This window comes from Aulonocara sp. 'chitande type north' Nkhata Bay, linkage group LG20, assembly GCF_057382095.1.
Source record: "Aulonocara sp. 'chitande type north' Nkhata Bay isolate Kocher_YH1m ecotype deep benthic linkage group LG20, A_spYH_male_GT1.1, whole genome shotgun sequence".
Classification (NCBI taxonomy): Eukaryota; Metazoa; Chordata; class Actinopteri; order Cichliformes; family Cichlidae; genus Aulonocara; species Aulonocara sp. 'chitande type north' Nkhata Bay.
In genome coordinates, this window is record NC_141363.1 from 4,622,838 (window position 1) to 4,635,798 (window position 12,961).

The 12,961-nt window shown below is 44.0% G+C and overlaps 1 protein-coding gene across 6 annotated transcripts in view; it reads left to right on the forward strand.

The window, feature by feature from the left end:
* Positions 1-12,961, forward strand: part of rerea (arginine-glutamic acid dipeptide (RE) repeats a) — a 133,653-nt gene that overhangs the window by 85,976 nt on the left and 34,716 nt on the right. For all 6 annotated transcript variants that reach the window (XM_086278326.1, XM_086278324.1, XM_086278321.1 and 3 more), the window contains 3 exons: positions 5,756-5,861; positions 8,348-8,444; positions 10,064-10,168. In XM_086278326.1, coding sequence (XP_086134452.1) covers positions 5,756-5,861; positions 8,348-8,444; positions 10,064-10,168 — 308 coding nt within the window. The remainder of the gene's footprint in view (positions 1-5,755; positions 5,862-8,347; positions 8,445-10,063; positions 10,169-12,961) is intronic.

Consider the following 12,961-nt stretch of genomic DNA (forward strand, 5'->3'; position numbering starts at 1 on the left):
CTAAATCACTGAGCATAAGTTGCCAGGTGCTCTTTGACTGTTTTGTGCTGTTAGTGATCATCATTTTATAACCCCTCTCTCCCTTTGACTTTTAACAGTGCTGCTATCTGCACCATCACTTAACTTGTGTTAAATTTCCTGGCTTAAACTGACGTGAAACAGAAGTGTGTTGGAGGCAAAGACAAATATTTAAGTTGGACGCAGCTCGGCTGTTTTATGCCGCAAACAGCCAGCGCTAGTGTTCTCAAGTCTCACTGCCTTTCTCTTTCTAGAAGGAATCCAGCGCGATCCTTTAAAGCAGATATCTTATTATTCCTGCTATTAGTTTGCTGTATTCCTCGAGGACACATTTGAAATAAAGGAGAAGTGAAACAGACTGTGGAGCGAAGCAGAGGGTTGGAAAAAGTTGTGAACCTCAGTGTCGCAGTCATGTGGGGTGCTTGTGACTCTCTAGTGTGTAAAAGGGTGCCTGTGGTTGGCAGTATGATCCACCAGTAGTGGTCCTCAGCCCCGAAGTCTTAATTAGTATCATCTGTGAGCTCCGCGTGACTCATTCTTCTTCTTCTCCCCCCCCCCTCCCCTTCCTCGATTCTCTGCTGTGTTTTTTGCCTCGATGACAAGAGGACCTGTTAACATCCTCACATGTGTTGCTGTATGTCATCAATTTGTACGGCGACCCGGCCAGCGAGTCCATCGTAAAGTGATCTAAACCCTGTGGGCTTGATTCTGTGAAAGTGGGTTTTAAATTTAAGACAGGCATTCAAAGGCGCACACACACACACACACACACACACACAGCGAAACGAGAGCAAATCTGCCCACTCTGAATCGGCTAATGCTCATCCAATCCAATATGGAGCCGGGCTGACAGATGGGCCCAGTGTGTTCAAAGCAGAGGGTGCCGATTTAATATCCAAACAGGTCAAGCCAAAGAGAGGCAGAGAGAGAGACACCCATGTGTAGGCATGGTGTAAAAGGTCCTGCCAGCATCGCCACCACAGCTGGGACTCACCTTGCCCCTCCCCCACCACCCCCCATGCCTCCCACACAATCTCACACATTATATATTTAATTATTTATTCATTTTTTTCTTGTTGCCAGGCATACAAGAAGGCTGTGCACAGTTCCGCCCAACAAATGTTGTAATCAGCATTTGCTTAGTGTTATTATGTGTGGCTCAGAGAATGAGGCTTGAGGGGCAGAGGCTTCCTCCAAGTAGCCAAGTGCACACGGTGAAGCCCATAAGGAGAGGAGGATTGAAGAGAGGGATCCTGCTGCTGCTGGTTCTGACAGTCTGATTTAGAGTTGCTTTCTCTTACCTCTGACACAGAGTCCCAGCCTGCTGCTGCTGCCGGCTTGGGAGAAGAATAGAGGTGCTTATCCTGAAAGCCTGTTATTTGTGTGTGTGTGTATTTGTGTGTGTGTGTTTGTTCACACAGCACGCTAGCATTACTTTTTAACAACCTCCTTTGTCAGTCACTGAGATGTCTGAGATTGCGTGAGCACAGCAGATCTCTTGTACCTCACAACTGCATGTTCACACACATGCAATATATTTTTTTATTTTTTTAAGTTTGTCTGTGTGTGCCGTCCAGATGGAAGTGCTTATTGAGTGCTGGTGTGCTGGCAGATCTCTCCGTCTCAAAGAGAGCGGGAAAAAAAGAGGGAGAGGAAGAACGAAAATGGGGAAGGGAGAAAAGGCGAGTGGAAAACCCTCCCAATCATATCCATCATCTTTGTGTGCTTGCGCGAGTGTACGTGTGATCTTCCCAGCCAGCTCTTCCTGCCTCCCCCTTCTCTAATCTTATCATGTTGGAGCAGCAGATTAGTCCTCCCAGATCCCATCTCTGCCTCCAAATGCCACAATCGCCCTTTTGTTCTTTTGGTTGTGCTTTATTTCCCCTTCCGACAGGCTAGGTGAACACTCCAACTTTATGCCCTCCCTACCATTTTATGTGTATGTGTGTGTGTGTGTCAACACCAGTACCAGCCCTGATCTCACATACTCGAGCCTCCCTTGTCCTCGGGGCATTCGTTAACTAAGCTGTTAGCTCAGCAAGCCTGCTAGCTTAGCTGAACTGCTTGACATTCCTTGCTAACACCAAGCTGCTGCTGCTGCCGTTGCTTGCATGACCTCCCCCGTTCCCTCCCTCCCTCCCCTGCCGTCTCCTTTGTCTGCGGGTTTGGGATATGTCTTTCCTTCTTTACTTCTGGTTGCCACCTCCTGCAGGAAGTCATAGATCCTGGCTGGTGTTGTCGCCAGTGCACGAGGGGGTGGTCACTAACAGGGTTTGCAGAGGAAGAAGTGTGTTTGAAAGGCAGAGAAAATAAACAGAGGTTTCCTGTTAACGAGGTGCGCTGGGGGCCTGTCGTGTGGGAGAAGGGAGGATCTGGTATTGTTTAAAGCAAAGCTCTAGTGTTACAGTGGAAGGAGGAAGAGGAGGAGGAGGCGGAATTGGGCATTAGGTTTGAGGGTTACAGGTTGTAACAACGCTCTCTGGCTGCCATATTGCAAAGGCCGCTGTGAACAGTCGCGAGAGAAGCCGGTTGCTGCTCAAACACTTACAGGGATTGGGGGTTTTTGGGTTGAAAAGCACTGCATTGATTTTACACTCTCGCACTTGAAAACGCAGACTTAATCCCGCGCTCTCCGATCTTTGACTGATTTTTCTCCTTCGAATAACGGAGCTGTTTTGTTTTGTTTTTTTCACATTTAAAGCCTTTCCTTGTAAAGAGAAAAGTCTGCCCTCTGTGTATCCCTCTTCTCCCAGTCTTTGTAGCATTGTGGTCGTACACAGGGGCCCTCGCTCCAGAGTTGACTGCACAAAGAAAACTGCACAGCCATTATGGACCCAAGGGGCCAGCCATCTTTAGCTAGTCAAGGGGAGAATTAACTGGCTTGTCTTGTCTTGACTGCTTTCAGGACAGTGATGAATGCACTGATTCGTTTTTATTAACAGTAACTCTTGCCTCTTTTATTTTTTTTTTAGCTTGTTCCACAAGAAACATACTTTATGTTTTCCTAATAAATATCCTTTTTGAGAAATAGTTGAACCCCTGTCTGTCTGAGGAGTGCTAAAAGAATGCCACAGGCCAAGCTGAGCCATGGGAGGGAGGGGAGGTGCTATTGTGTTCAGCCCCAAAGCATGACTCTCAGATTTATATCACCTCAGTGAATAAAGGGGCAGTCTTGTACCCTGCGGGTTGCAGTGAGGAGGATAGTTGTGATTTTAAGTGAAAAGAAATGAGATGTTTTTTTTTACTGCTCTCACCTTAATCTGCCTCCTTTCTCTCTCCTAATTTCTCCCCTTCTGTCTCCTCTGCTCTGCTTCTTCACCTCTTTCCCTCCGCCTTGTTTCGTTTCTTTCTCTCAGTAAGTCTTTTGGCCTCTCTGCAGTGAGCGGTACTCCCAGGGTTTAGGGCCTCAGGAGGAGGGGGAGGGCAGGGCCATGTTTAGCCTCTGGCAGGACAGACAAAGATGGCCGACACTGTGCGGGGCTCGGCTCTCTACAGGCAGCGTGGAATGCCTCTAATCAATTCAGCGTTGTGGTTCTTATGTTCTCCCTCTGTCATTTTCTGTGACAGGCTTAGCAAAGCCCAGACAATGCGAGTAGTAGTTCGCGCGGCGAGTCTGAGCTGTCTATCATCTCCCTTCATTTTCTCCCAGTGTTATCTACTCATTTTTCCACCCCGCATGTTTATGGAATTGTGATAATTGAAAGCTGCGCTCCACTCCCACTACGTGCTCCATATGTTGCACTCTCAGAGTCTCTCTCCGTCTCCCTCCCTCTTTTTGCCTGAGAGGGCTTAACGCCGCTGTGAGCTTCATAACAGCAATCTGCTCTGGAGAGTGGCGGCTACTCTCTAGCAACGAGGATACTGATGATAGTGGAAGCAACATTTGGTCTCTGCTTTGGTTGGTTTGAAACAATGCAGGCTAATGAATGAGACATACAACCTGCGCTTTTGTTTGTCTTCTTTTTCTTCTTTGCATCTTCTCCGTCTGCCTGTGCCTTTTTGTTTGCATCAGGCTCTGCATTTTGTGGGTTCTACAGACAGAAAATGAGATGTTCGGGTAGCACACCGGCAGCATTTACAGTCTGCCTTTAAAGTATTAATTATGTATAAGCACCGGATAACTACTCGTTCCGCTGTGGCAGGCAGCCCTGTTAGTCTAGAAGGCAACTGTGTCTGTACATTGGATAGACAAGAGGTATGGAAGGGTGGGCTGACTGCTTGGAGGGAGGGGGAGTGGCATGACATCATTGCACACATTTCTACACACACAGTACGCCTTACTGCTGGGGGGGGGGGGGCTGTGTCTTACTCCATCAGTGTTGGATCACAAGCAGTGTGTGTGTGTTGCTTGTGCGATGTTGCGTGCATATAATCATCCAGAGCAGTAAATGCAGCTGATTTGACTGCATGCCAGCTGCTGTTTAACACGTCCAGGCTCACTTACTCACTCATTCCTCCTCCCTGCTAGCTAGAGGTTTGAGAAAGGAAAAGAAATGAAAAAACAAAAAGTGGTGGAGTGAAAAGGTTTACAGTGGAAGAATGGCGTGGGGGGGGTATGGAATATGGAAGGAGTGGAGAGAATGAGAAAACCAGAGGTGGTCTCGAGGTTTAAGGGGAGGTGATGATTTGCTTGGCTGCGTGTGCTCTCAGTCTCCTCCCCTGTGACATAACAGAACAATGTACTCCAAAGGCTTTAAGTATCTTTACCCTGACCTCATGTTTCTTGCTACGCACACACATATATACACAAGAGCCTGGAAAGGGTGGATGTTAAACTGTCTGCCTTGGATTACTGAAGTATCTTCCCCACCTTTTTATTTTCTCCCCTTGTGGTTTTTCTCCTGTACTCCATTGGTGGTGTCGGTGCAGGTGTCTCGGTCTGTTAGTTCAGTGCAGTGCAGCAGAGCCCCTAATAAAGATGGCTGGGGCCAACAGGATTGTGTCGCAGTCCAGCACCCACCCTGGCAGTCTCTCTAATGTTCTTTCAAACCACTGTGACGGTCAGTTGGGTTTATGTGCAGTCACAATAAATATTTTATAACATGAAATGAAAACAGTATTTTGCCCTTTTCATCCCTCACCTCAGCACTAGTGTCAGTCTCTACCATTTTCTCCCCACACCTTCCCCCCCTGCTGTTTTTTTCCCTTCCCTCTGTGTGTTTTCATTGACTCACCCTGTGGAAAGGCTCTGTTCTCACCTCAGTGCCGCCACTTGCTGGCCAGCTGAAGGATTAAAAGAGATTTGCTGACTTGCATTTTATCAAAGAGCCAGTGGGTGGCAGCACATAAAGGCATAGAAAACTTGATACTGTACATGTGCATCAAAAAGCTTTATAAAGCCCTAGTAGTGTGTTAAATACATAATGGCTCATTAGAGTATTATCATTAAGTGAAGTGAAATCAAGGCAAAGGATTGATTTGCACAAGGCATAGGTTGAACACTCATCCATTCCCCGCATGGTTCCTCTCACTCCATACTTCCTCCAGCGACGGCCATCCCACTGTTTACTTTATTAAGGCTCTAAATGCCCCACAATCCGTTTTTAATTGACTTGGTCTCTCTGCGTGCGTCTTGGCATCAGCCTGTGTGAGCCATAAACGGTGCATCTGCACGGCTTCGTTCTTTGCCAAAAGGCCAATTTGTGACGTCGTAATCAAACAGAACGATGTCTGTTTATCTTAGCGTGGGATCTTTTTAGTCTCCTGCTCACTCACTTTGTGTCTCTCTGTGTTGCAGAGTAAACGGGACCATCTGCTGATGAATGTGAAATGGTACTACCGCCAGTCAGAGGTGCCTGACTCCGTCTACCAGCACCTGGTGCAGGATCGCAACAATGAGAACGGTGAGGCCGCCGATTGATCGTTTAAACACACCTGCACATGTGCACATGTACAGAACGTGCACGCAAGAGAGTAAATACATTTAATTTTCTGTGCTGTTCCTCCTCTACAAACACACACACCTGGCTGTGCTCTCCGCGCTGTGTCCCTGGCAGCCGAGCCAATACCGTGGCTCTGTGCTGGTTCCCTGGGTAACACTGCTTCAGGCCAGACAGCAGCACAGTGGAGTGTTAATAACCCGCAGTGTCATGTGGCCCTTCAGTGTACACGCTCTCAACCCAGTCAGTGCCAGTGGACTCATCACACTCTCAGCACATTCACATCTACAGGAACACGAGCCTGCCAGTGATCTGCAGCCACTGAATATCAAATCCTGAGAGAAATTTAACATTGTTGGAGTAACGGGTGTCCTCGCAGCACTCTAATGCATTGTTTTTAGATTTTTATTAGTATTTTTTAAAAACATATTTTAATTAATGAAGCCATCAGTCATACATGCAAATCTTTGAACGGCCTGCAACAGGTAAATGAGTAATTGTTTAGTTATATCACTAAACCAATATCGTATCATCCTTTTGGATTCAGAGTCAAAACCAAAGCCAGTTCAAAACAAGTCGCCTCAAGGAGCTTTATACTATAAGGTAAAGACCCTGCAGTATTAGAACACCCAAACATCAGATGACCTCGCCCTGTGAGTACGCACTAGGTGATGATTGGAAGAAAAAAGCTCCCTTTGAATAGGAAGAAACTTCCAGCAGAACCAGGCTCAGAGAGTCTCCTCTGCTGCAACCGGTTACGGGGTGATGGGAAAAGGAAAAAGGAGGGCATAGAGAGAAAGGATAAAAAAACAAGCCAAAGGAGAGAGAAGGTGAAATTCAGACGGCTTGAAAGTGCTTATCAATACATTTATCAACACAAACTCTTACTGTATGCTCAACTGTTTATCCAAACTTTAAGCAAATTCAACTGGTAAACAAAATGATGAGCTCACGAGTTCAGTTGTCAGCCTTACTGTTTTGAAATGTAATAATTTATAACAGCTTAGTCCTTAGTTGTTCATCTAGAGCAGGGGTGTCGAACTCCAGGCCTCGAGGGCCGGTGTCCTGCAGGTTTTAGATCTCACCCTGGGTCAACACACCTGAATCAAGTGATCAGTTCATTACCAGGCCTCAGGAGAACTTCAAGACATGTTGAGGAGGTAGTTTAGACATTTAAATCAGCTGTGTTGGTTCAAGGACACATCTAAAACCTGCAGGACACCGGCCCTCGAGGCCTGGAGTTCGACACCTGTGATCTAGAGTGTTTAGCTAGCAATTTAATACATTTGTCTGTTACTATTAGCTAAACATAAGCTACTTATCCATAATGTAAAGTAAATCAGCTATTAGCCATAGTTTTAGCTCCGTATTTCGTCCACGGTTCCACACTATTACTATTCTAATCATTCCCACATTTCTTTGGGGCTTTTTATTTTTTATTGGTTTATTATTTTTACTTAACTTTTTTTTCAGTTGAAACATGTTCAAACCCACTCAGTAGTTTAAGTGTAATTAAAGAAACTAGCTGACCTATTCTCCATGTACCCCATGGCTACATATATCTGTGTTCTCTGTGTTCTTTGACTGTCAGAATTGAAAATGTCAACTACTCTACTTGGTTTTATTGCAGCAAGAACTCTGTGTCCTATAAACATGGTTGAAGTTAAATTAGTTTTGTAGTTAAGTGTTACTCGGTGTTCTGAACACTTTGTCGTTGCACACAAGTTTAATTTTAGCCTTTTAAATGTGCGTGTTCCCGGAAATGTTTCTCAGCCTGATTATAAACTGCAATTTTCTCTTCAAACTGAGATAAAATAACACACCTCACCTGTTGACACATCCTGTTCACAGTTGGCAGTTCTTGTTAGCCGGAGTGCCCCCAGTGGCTCGGTTTTCTTTGCTTCACAGTACAATCATCTCTACCTTTACACGCTGTAAAAACAGCCTCCTAACCAAACAAAAAATCCAGATAGGATCAGGGTTGCAGCTAAGTACGGTGTTGTGCCATTTTCTTTTTCTACGATAATACAAGGATTGTGCCACACAGTGCTATACTATCAGCAGTCTGTCCTGGCAGCAGGGACTTGGACTATTAGAATTGATGTCACAAGGCCGGAGCTCACTGGCCACAGCTCAGGTCATTTGTCAAAGACAAGTCCCAACTTCCTCTTGTTGCCAGTGATGCATCGTAACTACCATAGGGGTCATTTCACTCGAGAACTGAACATTATGCTCTCTTCTGAAGGGATAGCATATTACTGGCTTTATTGAATTGAACTATTTATTGAATTATGGCGCAATATTCCACAGAGGTGCTTGTTACTGTGGGTAAACACAGAATTGTGCTGATACTTTTGTGGTTTACAGAGCTACTTTATCTCAAATCATTATTTTTGTCACAGATTATGTATATGATGTAGACTGACCACAGGCACTATTCCCTCCTGCAGACTCTGGCCGGGAGCTGGTCATCACAGATCCAGTGGTCAGGAGTCGAGAACTCTTTATCTCGGACTACGTGGACACTTATCATGCTGCTGCTCTCAGGTAAACAAACCCACACACGAGCAAACAAAACTGCACATAAAGACTGGAAGCTTTCTAAACAGTGCTACAGAAAAATGGAATACTTTCAGCACAGGCTTCACAGGTTTTTTCTACACCGAGATTTCCGCTTCTAGAGCTCTAGTAACATCTAGGCTATTACAGTATTTGAATTTATAACAGTGTAACTGGAACAGCTTTTATTTGTGGATTTTGGTGCCTTTGTATACAAATTACAGAACTGTCATTCAACTTTCGTGGCACTTTCTGCTATGATTTTGTGTTTCTGTCAGCAAGATAAAGATAATCTTATGCCTTTTAATCAGAAATTGGAAAAAAGAAGAAGCAAATATTATACTTTTGCTGACTAATTCAATGGTAAAGCAAATCAGTTCCCTTTTCTTTTAATTGAAACACTGCTATCATAAAACATATGGCGGGTCTGAACCAGACTCAGGATATAATATAGTGTATTTTATTTATCCCTTTGCCTTCTGAGCCGTAAACCTCCATTATCCCCATATTTCTGCCACCTCTCCATGAATAATTATGTTGCTCTGATACCAAATAGCTTTATAGCACTACACACTGAGCTATTTCATTTTTACAATCCTAAAGTGATCATATAGCATGCTTTACTGGTTTTAGCAGGTGCTGCTAAAATAGAGCAGATGTGTAAAGATGCAAAGCCATAACTGAGGCACATACCTTTATGCTGTTGAACATTAAAACACTGATTAAAACAGCTCTGCATCAATACACACCTGCACAAGCTGCTAGAGAGCAGCCTATAGCGCCTCCTCTGTATATATTTAATGTCTTTGGAAATGCTCGCCGACTTAATAATTTTCTTTGTCTAGAAACAAATACGCTTTGTTCAGTCTTTGTCCCTGCCTCTTCCTCCCTCCTGGCTGACCACCCCTCCCCTCCTTTTCCCTCCTCTTCCCCTTTCCTTTAATCAAAACCATCTGCAAGCGGTAAAGCCATGTCTTCCAGAAACCACAGATTTTAGGGAAAATTAGCTGCAACTTCTCCTACACAGAGCTCCCTTTGATTTGTCTTTTTCTCTGGGCTTTAGATAAACGGGAGGGAATTCCAGTGGGATGCTGTAATGCCGCAGCTCTGAGCTCTCCAAAGACGGCTCTCCTTAGCACCCTTTAATCTTTTCAGGGGGAGGAAGATACTATTTCTCTGCAACGCAGCCCAGCTACATATGGCTGTGATGTCTGTTATTTTGATAGAGCCAGACACCAGGGTGCTGGAAACAGGAAATGGCATCAAGATGTGGTCAGAGCCGTGGCCTCCACGGCTCACTGGGGGGTAAACGTGTTAGGAGGGGAGACAGGCAGGTTGAATTCCTTTTCCAGATCTCTGCGTCTGCAGCAGATGAGGCAACGCTGACATGTTCAGCTGGTGTTTACGGCTTAAATAGCCAGAGCCTGATATTTCACCGCAAAAGTCAGCAGGTGCTGACAAGCAGCAGATACCTGCTGTCGCACTTGTCCCCTCCTATAGGCGAACATACCAGAAGCCTCTAATTAGGGCTACTTGTGCTCATGCTGGGGTGTCACTTTGTCATGTTGGTTGTTTTTGTCTAATAAAGCCTGTCTGCTCTCTTGCAGGGGGAAATGCAACATTTCCCATTTCTCTGACATTTTCGCTGCCCGGGAGTTCAAAGCCCGCATGGACTCCTTTTTCTATATCCTTGGATATAACCCAGAGACCAGGTGAGCTTACCGGCACTGATGGTGCACCCGTCTTAATTCTCCCCCAAGCTCTGAAATTCAGTCAGCCCTGCACAACACTGACACCACGTTTATTAAATCAGGACAACATCGAGCCATCAGAAGTTCAGGTTGACATCCTCAGCATTTTTTTTAACAAACAAAAACTAAAATCTAAAAATATTCATTTTCACATCAGAAAAAGAAAAGCAGCAGGTCTCCGGCCTGTTAGGTTTGCAGTGATTAAGATGACTACACAATTATCAATGTAGGTGACAGCTAATTTTATGCTAACCGATGCCTGTATGAGGCAGCTCATTGTTATGTTGAGACAAAAATAGCCATTCATTATAAAGACACTTTGATGCAGCTAATATCGGATGAGGCATGTTGCTGGGGTTTGCATTAGTGTTAAATAACTTGCTAAATAATACATTCTTAGCAAGCTTACGCATGCAGGAGCTATACAGAGAAGCTATTTTTACCCCACATGAGACCTGAGGTCTCTACTTTCTTTCTTTTTTCTTTTTTTTTTAAAAAACGTGTAATGTCTAATGATGACGAAAAAGAATGATCCCGATGTGATCCAATTATGGGGAATGAGCCAGGGAAACCCCCCATGGTTTGTAATTTTATTGGGAATGTATCGATATTTTTCATGTTGCATGTCAGGTTTTAAACATTGATCTTTTGCGTTAAAATTATGATTAGAATCAAGATCCTGCACGTTAAGCGTCTGATTAAGGTTTCACTGAAAACATTTTGATATGCCACTACAGGAAAGGTACGGGTGTTAAATAAGAAAAATAATGTTGATTGAGTTTCCAGATCTTGATCCTTGTGCATCCTGGAAAACTAGAAAACACTCTTTAAAAAAAAAGAAGAAGACAAAATTCACAATATTTATGTAGCTAATTAAAATAAAACATATTTTCATTACACGCAGTTTTGTATGCTCAGATAATAATGCCCTAATTTTATGTTAAGCACATCAACATATGACAAAGCGGAGCCTCTTCTGCTGTTTTTCTTCTGTGCATTAGATTATGTTTTGGAGTTTTGCAATGACGGTTGTCTTGTTCAACCACATAAACACTCCTCACTTCTTCATTCTTTCAATCACCTTCTGGCAGTGCTTATCCACAGGCCTGCTGATATCCAGGTGTGTTTCTCCTTCTGTGCAGAAATGTGGGTTTGCAGAGCCCCTAAGACAAGAGGCAAAACAAATCAACAGATTACACATTATGATTGTGCTATATACTAGGGGTGCAACAATACTCGTATCGATATTGAACCGTTCGATACAGTGCTTTCGGTTCGGTACGCATATGTATGAACAATACAAAATTTTTTATTTATTTTATCAACTTTCCTTCTGACGATGCTGTCTGTGTTGAGCGCTCAGTGGATCTGCGTTCCACTACTCCGCCTAGGCTGCACTGTCGAGCGCAGATCCACTGAGCGCAGCGCAAGCTAGCAAAACAGAAGCTAAGCTAGTTGCAACATGGCAACTGCCTCAACGCTACCCGAAATTGAACCTCCCCCACCCTCATTCAGATGTGGCCTTTGGAACTATCTTGGTTTTCATGTGAAGCATGACCCTGATGGTAAGCGCGTCATGGACAAAAGTAAAACAGTATGTCGGATGTGCCACGCAATGCTCAATTGGTGGGAACTAGTGCGTTAGCGCAGTTAGCTTGTTAACGTGTTGACGCCGTCCAGTCCCACGCACGGGGCGATCCGCGGTAACTCGTTAACGGAGATTTGCCACGTTATGGCGTTAATGTCATTTTAACGAGATTAATGCTACAAACTTTACCTGAGTCATTTAGACAGACGTTAGCACATGATTCTCCTTATGGGGACCTGATATGTTTAATATGCTGCTGAGAATATAGCCCAGAAGAAGCGTATAGTATAGCTTTTATTTTGGAAAGAGCCATTTCTCTGTAATAAACTCTTTTCCAAAGATGAGTGATTTCTCGATCAGATAGATTTATTTTATTTTTTAATTATTTTGTTGTTTCAGCAACATTACATTTAAAAACTGTACTTTTGAGTTAAAATATATATTTATAATTTTAATAAATGACAAATTGAAAGACATAAAAAAAATTTGTATCGAAAAAAATATAGAACCGTGACACCAAAGTATCGAACCGAACCGTGAATTTTGTGTATCGTTGCACCCCTACTATATACATGTCCACAGAATGGTACCAGGATATCCCCACATGTATTTATGGAGGCCTTGTCTGAATCATAAATATCAAGTCAAAATGTTCTGCTTGCATGACCCCAGTCATATTCAAAATGTTATAATAAGAATATTATCAAAATATTTGTCAAACCGTCTTTCCATACGTTTTCTTAACCGCACATCAGGTTTGCAAGGAGGCTGTCGTAGAACATGAGGGAGGGGGGACACTGCATGCAGTTTTACTAAGTGTCATAACTGAACACAGCAATGCTTGGAAAGTCGATGCTACATCCTAACGCTAGAGGTGTATAAAATGAAACACCTGGCCACCCAGTCTGCCTTTACAAACACTGTTGAAAGAATGGGTCGTTCTGTAGAGCTGAATGAATTTGAGCATGATGCTCTGACATGATGTCACCACCAAAAGGAGTCAGTATGTGAAATTTCTTCTCTTGGAGATCTTCCACACGTAGCTATAAGCGCTATTATTGCAACGTGTTTCGGAACCAAGAGGAGCTCGGCCGCAAAGTTAGAGTGGAGACCTGAAGCTCATGGTGCGTAAACGTCTCCAACACTCTGCTGACTCAGTAACTACA